Genomic DNA, 16,872 nt, shown 5'->3' on the forward strand with positions numbered 1-16,872 from the left:
TAATCCCAGAACTTTGGGATGCCAAGGACATGAGATGTGGACATGAGATGAAATTGCATATAAAAGCTCTCAAAATGTACATTCTGCTAGTAAGGGGTCAATAATTGCTAGCTATACATTGTCAGTTACAGGTGTGGCAACTGTGAAGTCAGAACCGGCCTGGAGATGATTAAGAGACCTGTTGGCTTTAAAAAAAATTTTTTTAATGGGTGCATAGTGGGTGTATATATTTATTGGCATACATGACCTGTTGGCATGCATGCATTCATTCATTCATTCAAGACAGGGTTTCGCTCTGTCGCGCAGGCTGGAGTGCAATGCCATGATCACAGCTCACTACAGCCTCAAATCCCTGGGCTCAAGCGATCCTCCTGCCTCAGCTGTTGGCTTTTAGATGGGGACTGATGGCAGTGGAATGTCCAGGATGACCCCAGGAGAGTGTGGAACAGGGCTTGGGACTAACCTGGGCCACCATCGATTAAGAGATGGTTAGGAGAAGCAGATGGGGGAAGGAGGGGAGAGGAGGGGAGAAGGAAGAGGAGGGAGAGGAAGTGCCCCCTAAGGAGCCTGAGGAGAGCCAAACGAGGCTGGTGCCAGGGCAGGAGTGGTAGCCGTGGGGAAGGCTGCGGAGAGGCCCAGTTGGCCTAGTAATGGCGTCACCCCTGACCTGGCCAGAGGATGTGGTAGGCCGGAGGCAGACACAGCGGATGAGGGGCAGAAGGGAGGCGGGTGGAGGGGTGCAGTGAACAGAGAGGGAGCAACGGAGCTAAGCTTGGGCAACCAGAGGGCAGGGGCCAGCTGGGGCCTGGCCCAGCGGTCATGGGGCCTGGGTGGAGGGTGTACCCGAGAAAGCGGGGCCTGCACCCAGCCCTAAAGACAGGAAGTGACCTTGTTTCGAATCCAGATTTTTGCCACTGCCTCTCTCTGTGACCTCGAACGAGTCACTCATCTTGTTTGAGCCTCAGTTTCCTCACCTGTGAATCAGGGATCAAAGTAGTCTCTACTTACTAGAATTTTCAAGAGGTTGCCCTTGGAGGCACACAGTAACCATGCCAGCCACCAGTCCTGGACCCCGCCTGCTTTAGTCCAAGCCCCGCCCCAGACCCCCGAACTCACCTGGCCGCGAGCACTAGCCACGCCCCTAATTGGCCCCGCCTTCACCTGGCTCCGCCCCGACCGACGAGCCCTGCCCCACCTGCCGCTCCCACTGGCCTCGTCCCCACCTGGCCACGCCCCGGTTGCCCAGGTCTCGCTCCGCACACGCTCAGCTGAGCCCAGTCTGGGAGGGACGCGCACGGCCGCTGTCCGCCGCCCACGGCCCCCGTCCCGGAGCCCATGGAGGCGTCGGGACCCCGCGCCTTGCGGACTGCGCTCTGTGGCGGCTGTTGCTGCCTCCTACTGTGTGCCCAGCTGGCTGTGGCTGGTAACTCGCGGCAGGGTCTGGTTAGGGGCCTGACGGGGGCGGGTGGAGCTTGCACCTCAGCCAGCCGCCTCCCCAGGAGCAGCCTGGGCTTGAGAGGAGGGGCCTTTCTGGACGAGTGCAGGCCTCCAGGGGTGGAAGAGGGGGCTCCAGCTCTGTGTGGAGCCCTGTGTGTAAATATAGGCCCCAAGTGTGGGGGCCTAGGGAGCTTCAGGTGGTCTGGGGGAGGTGGCTCCAACTGAATCTGGGAACCCCAGATGTATGCAAAGGGAGGGGCTCTGGGTGAATGTGGGGAGGCTCTAGGTGTGTGTAGATCTGTTCTGTGGAAGCTACAGGTGTGCACTGGGGCTTGGGGATCCGGGGGCGAGTGTATGTGAGAGCCCAGATGTGTGCAGAGGGGCGAGGGCCGCCGGAGTGTTGGGTGGGAGGGTGGGCGGATGCCACAGCTTGGCTTCGAGGAGTTCTCCCTTCCCACTCTACCGCACTACCAGGTAAAGGAGCTCGAGGCTTTGGGCGCGGAGCCCTGATCCGCCTGAACATCTGGCCGGCTGTCCAAGGGGCCTGCAAACAGCTGGAGGTCTGTGAGCACTGCGTGGAGGGAGACAGAGCGCGCAATCTCTCCGGCTGCGTGTGGGAGCAGTGCCAGCCAGAGGAGCCAGGTAGGGAGCTGAGCCCTCCCTAGGTTGAGTACCCCCAGCTCTGAACCCCAAGGACCTGGCCCCTCTCCCTAAATCTCCCCCCTGCACCTTCTTCCTCCAGGACACTGTGTGGCTCAAGCTGAGGTGGTCAAGGAAGGTTGTTCCATCTACAACCGCTCAGAGGCATGTCCAGGTAAGGGGATTCTTGCGCCTACGCCAAGTTGCATGGGTCTCCCCAGCCATAGCCTGCCCCCCAGGAGGAAACAGCCTCTCTCAGGGGTGGACTGTGCTCATCAATACCTGGGCCCGGTATCAGTTCTGCCTTTAGCTCACTGAGAAGTCCCCTCCTCTCTCTGCCTGTTTCCTCATCTGAAAATTAGTACAGGTGTATGGAGGGGATGGGAGCCTTATCTCTTCTTCTAGTTTAAGGCATAGCAAGGACTTTGGAAGTTCAGAGGGAATGAGAGGGGGTGCTTCCTGGAGGAAGTGGCATCAGTAATGAGCCTGGAAGGTAGAGATGGAGAGAGAGCACATCTGGTGGAGGGAACAGTGTGACTGGGGCTTGCAAGTATGTTGAATGTCTAGAGCAGGGACAGGGCTGCATCTGAATCGGAAGTTTAGCGGTGAGTGGGGGCTGGGGTCTTGATGGGAGTCAGGGTGAGGAGGCTGCTTTGCTATGGATCCCCTGTCTCCTCAGCTGCTCATCACCACCCCACCTATGAACCGAAGACAGTCACAACAGGTGGGTACTCCCTGGGTACGGGGCAGTGGGAGGAGCATAGGTGCAGGGGAAGACAGCTCTGGGCTCAGGCACTGACATGCTCTGTGACCTCAGCCCTGCACCTTCTCCCTCGGAGCCTGTCTCCGCATCTGTGAAATGGGCTGGATGATGCCTTCCTCATAGAGTTGCTGTGCAGGTTTTATGAGAAGCTGTATGGTGCCCACTTCAGTGTCTGATTCACTGAAGGCAATCAAGAAATGACAGTTCCCATCCCTCCTCCCCATTGCCAGTTCTGGGAACTCAAGGTGACCCCTCGGGACTTGTCCTTGGAGGTGAGGGTGTGCAGCTCGAGTTGCTCAGGAGACATCCTCAGGGCCTGCCTACTGTATCCTCCAGGCCCAGAGAGGGTCACAAGGTGGATTCCTGGCAGAGCAGAGGCGAGAACACCACCCCTTGCTTCCCATTCCCTCTCAGGGGCTGGAGGTCACCAGACTTGGCAGGGATGGCTGAAGAGGCCCTTGGTTAATTAAAGCCAGAAACTGATCTCAGAAGCTGAATTATTGATGGCTCAGCTCCCTCAGCTGGAGCCCCAGATCGGCCTCGTGCAGCTCATTTCTCCCCTCTTCTGCTCCTCATGCCCCAGCTTCCTTCTCTGGGGCTCCCTGAGCGGGAGCTGGGACCATTGTTTGCCCTTCATATTGTCAGACTCCTTCCACCCCTTATACCTTCTGGGAGGTGGACCCAGCTCAGGCTGGGCCCCTTTCCACTGTCCCAGAATGCTTTTCCATCCACCAGCCCTGCCCTGTTCTGGGCACCCAGCCCAGGGCCTGAAATTGAATCCCTGCTAGGAGTGGACAGGTACCGTGGCACAGCTGGGAGCCACCCAGGCATAGCCTGGCAACCATGGCCCTAAGGCTCTACCTTCTAAGGGGCAGAGGAAATGGTCAGGGGACCCTGTGTGAGTCTGACTGTGTCTTGTGAGGTGACTTTGGCCAAGCCTGTCCCTCAGCCCTGTTCCCCCCAACACACGCTGTCCAGTTCTCGCTTACCCACTTAGCAGGGTGACAGCTGGGCCTTCCACTTCTCCCCCTGCTCTGAGGGCTCTGACGTTGGGTGACACTGGGGTCTTAGGGCTTAGGGGTCCTAAAAAGGGACTATATCATCTGCATCTTGGCTCTGAACCCTGAGGTCCAAGACTGAAAGGAATTCTGAGCAGGGGGTCTGAGTTCTGGCTCTGTCTTCACCCTATTGGGCTAGTGAGGCCCAGGGAGGGTGGGAGCCCAGTCACTGGTCCAAGACACCTATTGGACCATGTGATCATGAGGCCCAGAGAGAATGTGGGTGGCATAAAAGCCACAGAGCAAGCCAGGAGCAAAGCCAGGGCTGGACAGCACCCCACCCTCCCCTGCCACTGTTCCTCCCACCAGGCGCTTCCCAACTGCCTGCAGGATCTGGACTAAATTTCTGAGCCCGGGGTTCAAGGACCCCATATTGAGGACCGGGGCCTCCAGGTTACTTGTGCCAGTTGTGGGGGTGGGACTGGGATCCTGGTTCACAGTGACTGCTATGACCCCTGCCCTGCCTCCCCCCTGCAGGAAGCCCCCCAGTCCCTGAGGCCCACAGCCCTGGATTTGACGGGGCCAGCTTTATCGGAGGTGTCGTGCTGGTGTTGAGCCTACAGGCGGTGGCTTTCTTTGTGCTGCGCTTCCTCAAGGCCAAGGACAGCACCTACCAGACGCTGTGAGTACCTGGCCAGCAGTACCTGAGTCCCAGCTCACCTCCTGGTTCCTGCCCCACCGTTCCCCTTCAGTACCCAGGGTGCTGTCTTCTCCATGGGCAAGCCCTCAGGACAGGGACAGCATGCCCCACGTGAGCCGCACCCCCTTTGTCTCCTCCAGTTGCGGGGCTTTCTTTGTCAGGTGTTGGCTGGAACCAGGACTCAGCCTGGGCTGGTCTAGGAGCCCAGCTGAGCCCTCCCGTGTCTTTTCCCTTCATGCTGCCAGCAGGGAAGAGAACCAGTAGGTGCCAGCCCAGGCAAGCCTGTGGCCTGCATTTGTGTGGCTGTGGGCAGGAGCTGGGCCGTGTGTCTAGCTGGGTTTTGCTCTGAGAAGGGGAGCTGTGCCTGAGGCCCTCTGCGTGCTGTGTGTGCTGTGGGGCGGCTCGCCGCAGCCTGTGTTAAAGTGTTTGCTCTTCCTCTGCTGCCTCCTCTCGAGGCAGGGGGTCCTTGGCTGGCTGAGGCAGGGTCACCTCCCTGAGTGTCCTCTTTGGCCTCTGCAGAATCTGACCCCCTTGGGCCTGCACTCCATTCTGAGTGGAAAGGAGGATGCAGAGGCTGGCCTCTTGGCCCCCTTGTGGGCAAGTGGGGGGCGGGGGTGGGTAAAACTCTGGCCACCAGTTTTTGGCTCCTGTGGGCACCAAGCAGGCTTAGTGTCTGATGCCTGACATCTCCTCCTGTCTTGGCCCTGGAACTTGCAGCTGAGAGCATCCCTCAACCGCCTCGTCTCCTCCATCACCCCTGCTGGGCCCCCCAGCCTGGCACTGGGTTGTGTGCCTGCCTCTTTCCACCAACTGGCCTGGGCACTGCCCCCAAATAAAGGAACTCTGCACTGCGCTTCATGTCCTGTGTCTTGGGCTGTGTGTGGATTGGATGGGGTGAGGGTACGGCCATTGTCCTCTTCTTAACGGGAATTCCACCTAGGACTCTTGCTGTTACCTTTTTTTTTTTTTTTTTTTTTGAGACGGAGTCTCGCTGTGTCGCCCAGGCTGGAGTGCAGTGGCCGGATCTCAGCTCACTGCAAGCTCTGCCTCCCGGGTTTTTACGCCATTCTCCTGCCTCAGCCTCCCGAGTAGCCGGGACTACAGGCGTCCGCCACCTCGCCTGGCTAGTTTTTTGTATTTTTTAGTAGAGACGGGGTTTCACCGTGTTAGCCAGGATGGTCTCGAACTCCTGACTTCGTGATCCGCCCGTCTCGGCCTCCCAAAGTGCTGGGATTACAGGCTTGAGCCACCGCGCCCGGCCGCTGTTACCTTTTAAAATATTTTCACCTGGCTGGGCGCAGTGACTCACGCCTGTAATCCCAGCACTTTGGGAGGCCGAGGCGGGTGAATCACCTGAGGTCAGGAGGTCAAGACCAGCCTAACCAACATGGTGAAACCCCATCTCTACTAAAAATACAAAATTAGCCAGGCGTGGTAGTGCACACCTGTAATCCCAGCTACTTGGGTGGCTGAGACAAGATAATCGCTTGAACCTGGGAGGCGGAGGTTGCGTTGAGCCAAGATTGTGCCATTGCACTCCAGTTCGGGCAACAAGAGTGAAACTCTGTCTCAAAAAAAAAAAAAAAAAGTTCATCTTTGACACCTGCTTAACCCCCACCCCCTGCCCTTTTACAGATGAGAGACTCAGGTAAGTACACATGCTCAAGTCATACAGCCGGACAGGACAGGGCTGGGGTTTCAGTTCAGGCTCTTCTGGGCTGGGCATCGTAGTTCATGACTAGAATCCCAGCACTTTGGGAGGCTGAGGCGGGCGGATCGCTTGAGTCCAGGAGACCAGCCTGGGCAACATAGTTGAGACCCCATCAATAAAAAAGAAAAGGAAAATAAAAATAAAGAATAAAATGAATTCAGGCTTTTCTGACTCCAGAGTGAGCAGAACAGCATTCCAGACGCATCTCCAGGCTTGCTCGGCCTCCAAAAATTAGGTCTCTGTCCCAGTGCCAAGGTGGAAGTGCCCAGGGACTCCGAGTAGCCATTTCTGGCCTTCCTCTCTCAGGCCCTCCTGGGAAGCCCTGCCTTCTGTCCCCAGACACCGAAGTCTTCCCTGATGGTAACATCTCCCACGGATGGGTACTTGTCAGGAGCCAGGCATGTAGCTGCGAATCTTATAACTTTTTATTTTATTTTATTTTTTCTTTTATTTATTTATTTATTTATTTATTTTGCGACAGAGCCTCACTGTGTCGCCCAGGCTAGAGTGGCAAGATCTTGGCTCACTGCAACCTCCACCTCCCCCTGCCAACCACAGTCCACCTCCTCACCCCTCCCTCGAACCCTCACTTCCGCCAAAGCTCCCAGCCTCTGGAAATCAGCCTCCCCTTTGTGCACTCCCCGCTGGCCTCCTAGAGCCCCTGCTGCTTCCCCTCTATGGGATATGATAACATCCCATCTGCTTTGCCTTCTCTCTTCTCCAGCCTTCTGCATAAGCAGCTCCTCCTGCCTGGGTCACCCTGCCCTTGTTTCTCCCCCAGCACGAGTTTTCTTCTTCACCCTCCTCCTTTATTGGATGCTTTCTTTTTCTTGCAAAAGTAGTAAATGCCTGTGAGGGTTTGAAAAAGGACTATACAGAAGTTTATATGAAGAGTGAGAACTGGGCTGGGTGTGGTGGCTCATGCTTGTAATCATAGCACTTTGGGAGGCCCAGGCAGCAGGATTGCTTGAGCTCAGGAGTTGGAGACCAGCCTGGGCAGCATGGCGAAACCTTATCTCTACTAAAAATACAAAAATTAGCTGGGTGTGGTGGTGCACACCTGTGGTCCCAAGTACTCAGGAAGCTGAGGTGGGAGGATCACTTGGGCCTGAGAGGTCCAGGCTGCAGTGAGCCAAGATCATGCCACTGCACTCCAGCCTGGGTGACAGAGTGAGACCCTATATATATATTAAAAAAAAAAAAAAAAAAAAAAACTGGCCAGGAGGTACAGTGGTTCACACCTGTAATTCCAGCACTTTGGGAGACTGAGGTGGGATGACTTTGAAGCCAGGAGTTTGAGACTAGACTGGGCAATATAGTGAGAACCCATCTCTACAAAAAATAAAAATGTAGGCCGGGCACAGTGGCTCACACCTGTAATCCCAGCACTTTGGGAGGCCAAGGCAGGTGGATCACTTGAGGTCAGGAGTTTGAGACCAGCCAGACCAACATAGTGAAACCCCATCTCTACTAAAAATACAAAAACTAGCTGGGCATGGTGGCATGCACCTGTAATCCCAGCTGTTTGGGAGACTGAGGCAGGAGAATCGCTTGAATCCAGGAGGCGGAGGTTGCAGTGAGCCGAGATCGAGTCACTGCACTCCAGACTGGGCAACACAGCAAGACTCTGTCTCAAAATAAATAAATAAAATAAAAATAAAAATTTAGCCCAGTGTGGTGGCTCTGCCTGGAGTCCCAGCTACCTGGGAGAATGAGGTGGGAGGACTGCTTGAGTCCAGGAGCTCAGGGCTGCAGTGAGTTATGATGGCACCACCGCACTCTAGCCTAGGTGAGAGAGTGAGAGCCTGTCTCCGAAAAAGAAAAAAAAATGAGAACCGCCTCTTCCCTGGTCCTACTCTCCAGAAATAACCACAGTTCACAAGGTCTGTGTCAGAACTTTTTCTCTGAATTTACTATACACACACACACACACACACCTCTAGCATTTTAAAAATACAAAGGGGGATAACACAACACTGTGCATACTGTCTTGCATTTTCGCCCCTCTCATTTTTAGATCAGATTTACCCTATGAGTTGTCTGAATGGTCCTAATTCATGTGAATCCTATCAGTGGCTGGTTGGGTCATTTCCACGTTGATGCTTACAAACAGCACTGTGGTAAACAGGCTTATCTGCAGATCTTGCCACACTCGTGGGACAGTCTGGGGAAGACAGATTCCTAGAACTGGAATTGCAATCTCAGGGCATCCGTCTCGCTGGCACATCCTATCACGCAAACACAGCCTCCACTTCCCCTGACACCTCTTGTACCTCAGCCCTCCCCACAAGCACTGGGAAGGTGCAGAGGAGGCCTTGAGGGAGGGTTTGCTGAATGAGTGAATGAATGAGCCGTTCCTCTCCCCCCTTATCACCTGAGGTCCCTCTCCAGCTCAGGCCTCATCCTTCACATCTGGACCCTGGCTGCTGCGTCATCCCGGCCTCCCGGCCTCCCGGCCTTCCTACAAGGGCTTCCTGCTCGATTGGCCTACATTAGCAGCTGTTTCCCAAGCCTCACGGGACTCAAGGTTGAGCATGGAGTCACTTTCTTTTTTTTCTTCTTTTTTGAGATGGAGTTTTTGCTCTTTTGCCTAGGCTGGTATGCAGTGGTGCAATCTCGGCTCACTGCAACCTCTGCCTTTTGGTTTCAAGTGATTCTCTTGCCTCAGTCTCCCGAGTAGCTGGGATTACAGGTGCATGCCACCAAGCCCGGCTGATTTTTTTATTTTTAGTAGAGATGGGATTTTACCATGTTAATCAGGCTGGTCTCGAACCCCTGACCTCAGGTGATCTGCCTGCTTTGGACTCCCAAAGTCCTGGGATTACAGACATGAGCCACCACAGCCAGCCAGAATCACTTTATTAATGGTGCTTTTCACTGGGGGTCATGGAGCTTGGGTAAAACTCTGTGGCTCTCAGCATATAAGTGGCCAAGAGAACAGAAGTCACGTCCCATCCATGGGCCTCAGTTTCTCTTTCCTTATTCATTTAACTATTTTTTATTGAGCACCCATTTTGTACCAGGCCCATAATGCAATAATAAGGATTAATAGCAAGTCCGTGTAAGGATCGGAGGTGACATCAGTATGACACTGGAATGCAGTAGATGCCCAGTAAATGGTAGCAGTTGTCACTATTCATAGCATTGACAAGGATTGAGGAAGGATTCCCAGTGGTGATGGCTGTAGAGCTAGACCTTCATGGACAGATGGGCCTTCATAGGTAGAGATGACTGTGAATGTAGAGGTCTAGAGAGATGGCTGGGGAGCCCTGGAAGCCAGGATCAGAAGTTGGACTCCTTCAGCGTGCGGTGGCTCACGCCTGTAATCCTAGCACTTTGGGAGGCCGAGGTGGGTGGATCACCTAAGGTCAGGAGTTCGAGACCAGCCTGGCCAACATGGTGAAACTCCATCTATGCTTAAAAAAAAAAAATGCAAAACATTACCTGGGCATGGTGATGGGCGCCCATAATCCCAGCTACTCAGGAGGCTGAGGCAGGAGAATCACTTGAACCCAGAAGGCAGAGGTTGCATTGGTTGCAGTGACCTGAGATTACACCATTGCCCTCCAGCCTGGGCAACAGGAGTGAAACTCCGTCTCAAAAAAAAAAAAAAAAAAGAAAAGAAGATGTTGGACTCCATCCTGGTTGGATAGGGCAGGGATAATGCCCTTTCTCTCTGGGGTTGAGGAAGGAAATACTCCTACTCCCTGCTGGCTCCAGTCTGGGTGGGGTGTCCCTGGGGGACAATGGAAGGAAGTCTTACTTCATGTCCTCCCACCAGCCTGGCCGCCTTATAATCTGGCATCCTTCCCCTGGTGGCCCCAGCAAGATGGGTCTACGGTGGATCCTGCCTTCCCTGTGGCTCCTCCTGCTTGGGGGACCTGCCTGCCTGAAGACCCAGGAACACCCCAGCTGCCCAGGTAGGTACCTAGGGTGCCCTCCTCACCAACCCACTCCTCATTCCCTCACTGGGTGTCCCTCCACCAAGGCTCATCAACCTCAAGGAGCAGGATGGGAGTTTCATAATCTGGGCTCTGCATGTAAATATATGCAAATGCATGCAAAGCATGCAAAACCTTGCCAGCTCAGGAGACAAGCATCCTGACAGAGGGAATCTGGGAGACAGGAAGAGAACTGAAGAGGGGTCTGGAAGAGACAGTCTACCCTGTGTCCACCCTGCCTGTGTCTCCCTGTAGGACCCAGGGAACTGGAAGCCAGCAAAGTTGTCCTCCTGCCCAGTTGTCCCGGAGCTCCAGGAAGTCCTGGGGAGAAGGGGGCCCCAGGTCCTCAAGGTGAGAGAGGCTGGGGAGTGGGCTGGGATCTTGGGAACAGGGAAGGCAGGAATGCAGCAATTTTTGTCTGTGCTGAGGGGCCATGACAAAGAAGCAAGGAACCTACTCTGTGCCAGCTCCAGGCTGGGCACCTGGCATCCTAAGACCAACTCTGCCAGCTAGGTGGTTTCATCCCCATTCTGCTGAGGAGGAAAGGGAGGTTCAGAGAGGATAAGATATTTGCCCACAATCACAAAGTGAGTGAAGGGTGAAACTGGGATTTGAACCTCTGGCTCCAAGTCTCTTGTTTCTTTTTGGTCCAGGGCATGGGGTGGGACTCAGGGCATCTCTGCCTTTGAGATTTCAGGGCAACCTGGACCACCAGGCAAGATGGGCCCCAAGGGTGAGCCAGGTGAGTAAGTGGGGCTGGAGACCTCCCTGCTTTCTTTGCCCCTGTCTCTGGACTCTAGGGTAGGATCTCTGCTTGACTGCTGCGCCTATGACGGCTCTCTCGCGGGGGAATGGATGGCTGGGAGGAGTGGGAAGGATTAGGAGAAGGGCCCGGGTACCCTATGATGGCCCTCCCACAGGGTATGGAAGGCTGGGAGGAGTGGGAAGGATTTGGAAAAGAGCCTGGGTACCAGCTCCGCTGGTGGCTCAGTGCTGGGGTGCTGAGACATCAGAGCCAACACTCATCCTTCCTCTGGAGCAGGAGATCCAGCGAACCTGCTTCGGTGCCAGGAAGGTGAGGCAGCCCTTGCAGGAGGTGGGAACTTGGGATCACATGGTGTTAGGTGTTGGCAGACCCCCAAGTGTGGCCAAGCCCCTCCCCACAGCCTCCTTAGAACCCCACTTCAGCGACCTGAAGGAGCCAAGAGGATCCCTGGGGCCCCATACTTGTTCCACTGCCTGGGGGTGGGGGTGAGGGAATAACCTGGGCACCACCTCCCGAGTCCATCTTTCCTTTCCCAGGCCCCAGAAACTGCCGGGAGCTGTTGAGCCAGGGCGCCACCTTGAGTGGCTGGTACCATCTGTGCCTACCTGAGGGCAGGGCCCTCCCAGTCTTTTGTGACATGGACACGGAGGAGGGTGGCTGGCTGGTGAGTGTCTGAGAAATGGGCTAACAGGCCAGGCCCAGTGGTTACTTCTCCTCCTTGGCCCCTAGGGGAGCCAGAGCCCACCAGAGTAAGGCATTTCCTAGAGGAATTCACTGACAAATGTTTAGTGAACCCCCAATGGGACCTGAAGAAGTATGAGGGCTTCACAGAGGAGGTGCCATTTGAAAGGACCTTGAGTTGGGTGCAGTAGCAGGTGCCTGTAACCCCAGCAACTCAGGAGGCTGAGGCAGGAGAATCGCTTGAACCTAGGAGGCGGAGGTTACAGTGAGCCAGTGAGCCGAGATTTTGCCATTGCACTCCAGCCTGGGCGACAAGAGTGAAACTCTGTCTCAAAAAAAAAAAAAAAAAAAAAAAAAAAAAAAAAAGGGTGTGGAGGGGCATTCCAGCTAGAAGTAAAGATAAACTCAGGGAGGCGGCAGAGTACAAGAAGGTTTGCAGGGAGCGCGTGACTGAGCTGAGAGCAGGCGTGGGTGTCGGCTAAAGTCTGCCAGCACTGAAGGAGCGTGGATTGAGGACCTTTGTAATGGCCAGTTCATGGAAGGCACTAAATGATCAACTTAAGTGTGCAGGGCACCCAGGCGCAGTGGCTGGCTGGACGCGGTGGCTCACACCTGTAATCCCAGCACCCTGGGAGGCAGAGGTGGGTGGATCACCTAAGGTCAAGAGTTCGAGATCAGCCTGGCCAACATGGTGAAACCCCGTCTTTACTAAAAATATAAAAATTAGCCGGGCATGGTGGTGGGCACCTGTAATTCCAGTTATTCAGGAGGCTGAGGTGGGAGAACTGCTTGAACCCAGGAGCTGGTGGTTGCAGTGAGCCAAGATTGAGTCACTGTACTCTAGCCTGGGCAATGGAGTAAGACTCTGTCTTTAAAAAAAAAAAAAAAAAAAAAAAGGCCGGGCGCGGTGGCTCAAGCCTGTAATCCCAGCACTTTGGGAGGCCGAGACAGGTGGATCATGAGGTCAGGAGATTGAGACCATCCTGGCTAACACGGTGAAACCCCGTCTCTGCTAAAAAAATACAAAAAAACCCTCAAAAAAACTAGCCAGGCGAGGTGGCAGGCGCCTGTAGTCCCAGCTACTGAGGCAGGAGAATGGTGTAAACCGAGGAGGCAGAGCTTGCAGTGAGCTGAGATCCGGCCACTGTACTCCAGCCTGGGCGGCAGAGCGAGACTCCGTCTCAAAAAAAAAAAAAGAAGAAGTGTGCAGGGCAATGGGTAGCCCCAAGAGAGTTTTAAGCAGGGGAGGGGCCAAGTAGAACTTCTGTTTTAAAAAGATGATTTGGGCTACACTATGAAAGATGCACTACACTGGGGGACCAGTGGAGGCAGGGACGTGGTTTAGGAAGACAGCAGGGAGCCAGGCAGTAAAGACAGTGGAGCAGGCCTGACGCAGTGGCTCACGCCTGTAATCCCAGCACTTTGGGAGGCCGAGGTGGGCGGATTGCCTGAGCTCAGGAGTTCAAGACCAGCCTGGGCAACATGGTGAAACCCCGTCTCTACTAAAAATACAAAAAATTAGCTGGGCGCGGTGGCAGGTACCTGTAATCCCAGCTACACAGGAAGCTAAGGCAAGAGAATTGCTTGAACCAGGGAGATGGAGGTTGCAGTGAGCCGAGATCATGCCACTGCACTCCAGCGTGGTGACAGAGCAAGACTCTAGCTAAAAAAAAAAAAAAAAAAAGACAGTGGAGCAATGGAAATAGAGGTACTTAGGTTGAAAACTCTATAGGGCCTGGGGCCTGCTTGTCTTGGAGGGGGAGGTGGAAGACATCAGGGTAAGGCCAGGGGTCCAACTTGGGCTGTGGGGGTGGCCTTTCTAATTTAAATATCTTGGTTCTTTTTTTCTTCTTTTTTTTGAGATGGAGTCTTGCTCTGCCACCCAGGCTGGAGTGCAGTGGTGTGATCTTGGCTCACTGCAACCTCCACCTCCCAGGTTCAAGCAGTTCTCCTGCCTTAGCCTCCCAAGTAGCTGGGCTTACAGGCGTATGCCACCACACCCAGCTAAATTGTTTTTGTATTTTTAATAGAGATGGGATTTCACCATGTTGGCCAGGCTGATTTCAAACTCCTGACCTCAAGTGATCTGCCCGCCTGGGCCTCCCAAAGTGCTGGGATTACAGGTATGAGCCACCGCGCCTGGCCAAATATATTGGTTCTTACAGTAAATGAAATTGGGTTATTTTGACTGACTCCCAGCAGCGCTGGCCATCTCCTGAGGGTGGGGACAGTGTTTCTGTCAATTCAATCTTCCCAGGGCTTGCAAGCCTGTGACATGAAATTGAGTGTCAGTGAAAGCTAATAAAGGAATGTAGAGTTCATAGAAATATTCAAAACTGACTTGAAGGATCCCCATTTTATCAACAGGCCCCAATCCAAAGAGAGAGAGGTATCCACCCACCCCTCACAGTTCCTGCATCCTCAGCAGCTGGTGCCCAGCCTGGAGTAATAGCTGCTGTACCTCCCCACCCCCGCCCCGGGCTAGGTGTTTCAGAGGCGCCAGGATGGTTCTGTGGATTTCTTCCGCCCTTGGTCCTCCTACAAAGCAGGTTTTGGGAACCAGGAGTCTGAATTCTGGCTGGGAAATGAGAATTTGCACCAGCTTACTCTCCAGGGTGAGTTCCCAGCAGGGACCTGGAGTTTGGGGGTTACTGTCTGCCATCCTGAATCCCTGCCCCACTCCCAAGATCTGAGGGTTCCTCCATCCTTGCCTCCTCTTCCTCCCAGGTACCTGGGAGCTGCGGGTAGAGCTGGAAGACTTTAATGGCAACCGTACTTTTGCCCACTATGCGACCTTCCGCCTCCTCGGTGAGGTAGACCACTACCAGCTGGTGCTGGGCAAGTTCTCAGAGGGCACTGCAGGTGAGTGAGCCTAAGGGCAGCACAGGAAGGAGGCCGGATCCTTTCCCAATGCTGCCACTGCCCCCATGAATGACCCAGGGCAATCCTGTCTCCTCTGTGGGCCTTAGTTTCTGCATCTGAGAAATGGCAATCATGAAACAGGATGGTGCAACAATGAAGAATTTGGGCTCTGGAGGCAAACAGACCTGAGTTTGAATCCATCTCTGCCACGTAGCACCTATGTGACCTTGGGCAAGTCCTACCCCTCCACTGAGCCTCAGTTTCCTCCTCTATAAAATGGGCAGGGAGGCTGGGCGTGGTGGCTCATGCCTGTAACCCTAGCACTCTGGGAGGCCGAGACTGGCAGATCACTCGAGGTCAGGAGTTCAAACTCAACCTGGCCAATATGGTGAAACCCTGTCTCTACTAAAAATACAAAAAAAAAAAAAAATTAGCCGGGTGTGGTGGCAGGTGCTTATAATCCCAGCTACTCAGGAGGCTGAGGCATGAGAATTACTTAAACCTGGGAGGCGGAGGTTGCAGCGAGCCCAGAAAGTACCACTGCACTCCAGCCTGGGCAACAGAATGAGACTCCATCTCAAAAAAAAGAAAAAGAAAAAAAAAAAGGCAGGGAGGCAAGGAGGAGGTTTTGGGTACCGCCTGAGGCTCTGTTGAATGTTAGCACTCTCTGCTTTGGAAGAGGAACCAGGGAAGTCTTCTTTTAGAGAAACAGTGACTGTTGGGGAGAGATTTAAAAGAGGGAAGTGGTTACGAGGGAGTGCCTCAGGGAACCACCTTTCCTGACCAGGCACCTAAGAGGTTCCTCCCAGCTTTTCCTAGCAGAGTTGCTCAGACTGGATGGGAGCTGAGAGAAGACAAAGGAGCTAGAGAGAGGCTGGGGATTCTGGAGGGGGTAAGACGGGAGGAAAAGCTGGGAGTTTTGGAGCCAGACAGTCCCGAGTTCAAGTCCTGCTGCTGCTTCAACTAGCTGAGTGACCCTGCGCAAACAACCTGGCCCCTTGGTGTTGCTTGTGGGGACTGATAAAATTCAACTCGTAGCTGCTTTGAGACTCCCATGGGATTATATCTCCAAAGGTGCCAGGCATGGTGCTGGGCACCAAGGTGCTTTCCATCCCCTCCCTGCCAGGGGATTCCCTGAGCTTCCACAGTGGGAGGCCCTTCACCACCTATGACGCTGACCACGATTCAAGCGGGAGCAACTGTGCTGTGATTGTCCACGGCGCCTGGTGGTATGGATCCTGTTACCGATCAAATCTCAATGGTCGCTACGCAATGTCTGAGGCTGCCGCTCACAAATATGGCATTGACTGGGCCTCAGGCCGTGGTGTGGGCCACCCCTACCGCAGGGTTCGGATGATGCTTCGATAGGTCCCTCTGGCAGCCATTGTCCTTATCTCTCCGGTGCAGCTTCCAGATCCTCAGCCACCTTGCCTTTGCCAACCACCTCTGCTTGCCTGTCCACATTTAAAAATAAAATCATTTTAGCCCTTTCAAGACTCTTTCAGTTACTGGGAAAAACCCTAGAGGGCAGAGCAGGGACACAAGTTTCAGCTCCTTTCAGGGAAGAATTTCCTTCCAGTCAGGAAGACGGAAAGGACAGCCTCTAAAGTAGTGAGGCTTCTCTCTCTGGAGGTGTGCAAGACAAGGCCAGAGGGGCATATGGTGGAAGGAGTGGAGGAGATTCAAGCATCCATTGACAATTTCCTGAGGCCCTCTGTGTCCTGCAAGTGGATGGCTTTGTGGCAGGAATTGCACAATTGCACAGCCTTCTTTTTTTTTTTTTTTTTTTTTGAGATGGAGTCTCGGTCTGTCGCCCTGCATAGGTTGGAGTGCAATGGCACGATCTCCACTCACCTCAACCTCTGGCTCCTGGGTTTAAGCCATTCTCTTGCTTCAGCCTCCCACGTAGCTGGGATTACAGGCACATGCCACCATGCCCTGCTCCTTTTTTTTGTATTTTTAGTAGAGACGGGGTTTCACCATGTTGGCCAGGCTGATCTCGAACTCCTGACCTCGTGATCCACCCGTCTTGGCCTCCCAAAGTGGGATTCCAGGTGTGAGCCACCACCCCGGCTGGGAATTGCACAGCTTTCTCAGCCTGTCAGTTGCTCATGCTTGTCCCTTGTAAGTTGTCCGTTTTCCACTCCAGCCTCTGTTGCAGGCCAAGTTCTCAAACTCTGCCACTTCCTGCCTGTCCCATTGGGTGCTAGTTCGAATCCAAGGTCAAACCAAGGAAGGTACATTTTTCTTCCACAAGGCAACAGGGCAATGAAAAAGCCATTGAGTAGCATTTAAGCAGTTTATTTGCCCAAAGCCACGTTCTAGTAAGTGGCAGAATTAAATAGTTAAGAGCCTGACAGGCGGTCCTGGGTTT

General features: G+C 54.1%; 2 protein-coding genes across 4 annotated transcripts; both read left to right on the forward strand.

Moving 5' to 3' along the window:
* Positions 1–1,238: 1,238 nt before the first annotated feature.
* On the forward strand, positions 1,239–4,776 carry LOC105494532 (CD164 molecule like 2). Its single transcript, XM_011763036.3, has 5 exons — positions 1,239–1,423; positions 1,912–2,079; positions 2,180–2,251; positions 2,756–2,800; positions 4,375–4,776. The coding sequence occupies exons 1-5, from the start codon at positions 1,336–1,338 to the stop codon at positions 4,521–4,523; spliced, it is 522 nt and encodes a 173-aa protein (XP_011761338.1). The 5' UTR covers positions 1,239–1,335; the 3' UTR covers positions 4,524–4,776.
* On the forward strand, positions 4,396–15,992 carry LOC105494534 (ficolin 3). 3 transcript variants are annotated; one of them, XM_011763037.2, is made up of 9 exons: positions 4,396–4,519; positions 10,030–10,168; positions 10,445–10,540; positions 10,887–10,931; positions 11,232–11,264; positions 11,492–11,619; positions 14,122–14,251; positions 14,364–14,498; positions 15,625–15,992. In XM_011763037.2, the coding sequence occupies exons 2-9, from the start codon at positions 10,078–10,080 to the stop codon at positions 15,864–15,866; spliced, it is 900 nt and encodes a 299-aa protein (XP_011761339.1). In that variant the 5' UTR covers positions 4,396–4,519; positions 10,030–10,077; the 3' UTR covers positions 15,867–15,992. The 3 variants fall into 3 exon arrangements, with proteins under 3 accessions (XP_011761339.1, XP_011761341.1, XP_011761340.1); XM_011763039.2 differs by lacking the exons at positions 4,396–4,519; positions 10,030–10,168 and having other exon boundaries at positions 10,457–10,540; positions 10,843–10,931; XM_011763038.1 differs by lacking the exons at positions 4,396–4,519; positions 10,030–10,168 and having other exon boundaries at positions 10,457–10,540; positions 10,880–10,931.
* Positions 15,993–16,872: the final 880 nt, after the last annotated feature.

This window comes from Macaca nemestrina, chromosome 1 (assembly GCF_043159975.1).
Source record: "Macaca nemestrina isolate mMacNem1 chromosome 1, mMacNem.hap1, whole genome shotgun sequence".
In the NCBI taxonomy this organism is placed as follows: Eukaryota; Metazoa; Chordata; class Mammalia; order Primates; family Cercopithecidae; genus Macaca; species Macaca nemestrina.

Bases quoted from the DNA above. Each gene is read 5' to 3' on its own strand.
- LOC105494534 (XM_011763037.2), top strand. From the start codon at position 10,078: ATGGGTCTACGGTGGATCCTGCCTTCCCTGTGGCTCCTCCTGCTTGGG. The intron at 10,541-10,886 runs GTGAGAGAGGCT...TTGAGATTTCAG, and splicing joins GGGGGCCCCAGGTCCTCAAG to GGCAACCTGGACCACCAGGC. The intron at 14,252-14,363 runs GTGAGTTCCCAG...TCTTCCTCCCAG, and splicing joins GCACCAGCTTACTCTCCAGG to GTACCTGGGAGCTGCGGGTA.
- LOC105494532 (XM_011763036.3), top strand. From the start codon at position 1,336: ATGGAGGCGTCGGGACCCCGCGCCTTGCGGACTGCGCTCTGTGGCGGC. The intron at 2,252-2,755 runs GTAAGGGGATTC...CTGTCTCCTCAG, and splicing joins CCGCTCAGAGGCATGTCCAG to CTGCTCATCACCACCCCACC. The intron at 2,801-4,374 runs GTGGGTACTCCC...TCCCCCCTGCAG, and splicing joins ACCGAAGACAGTCACAACAG to GAAGCCCCCCAGTCCCTGAG.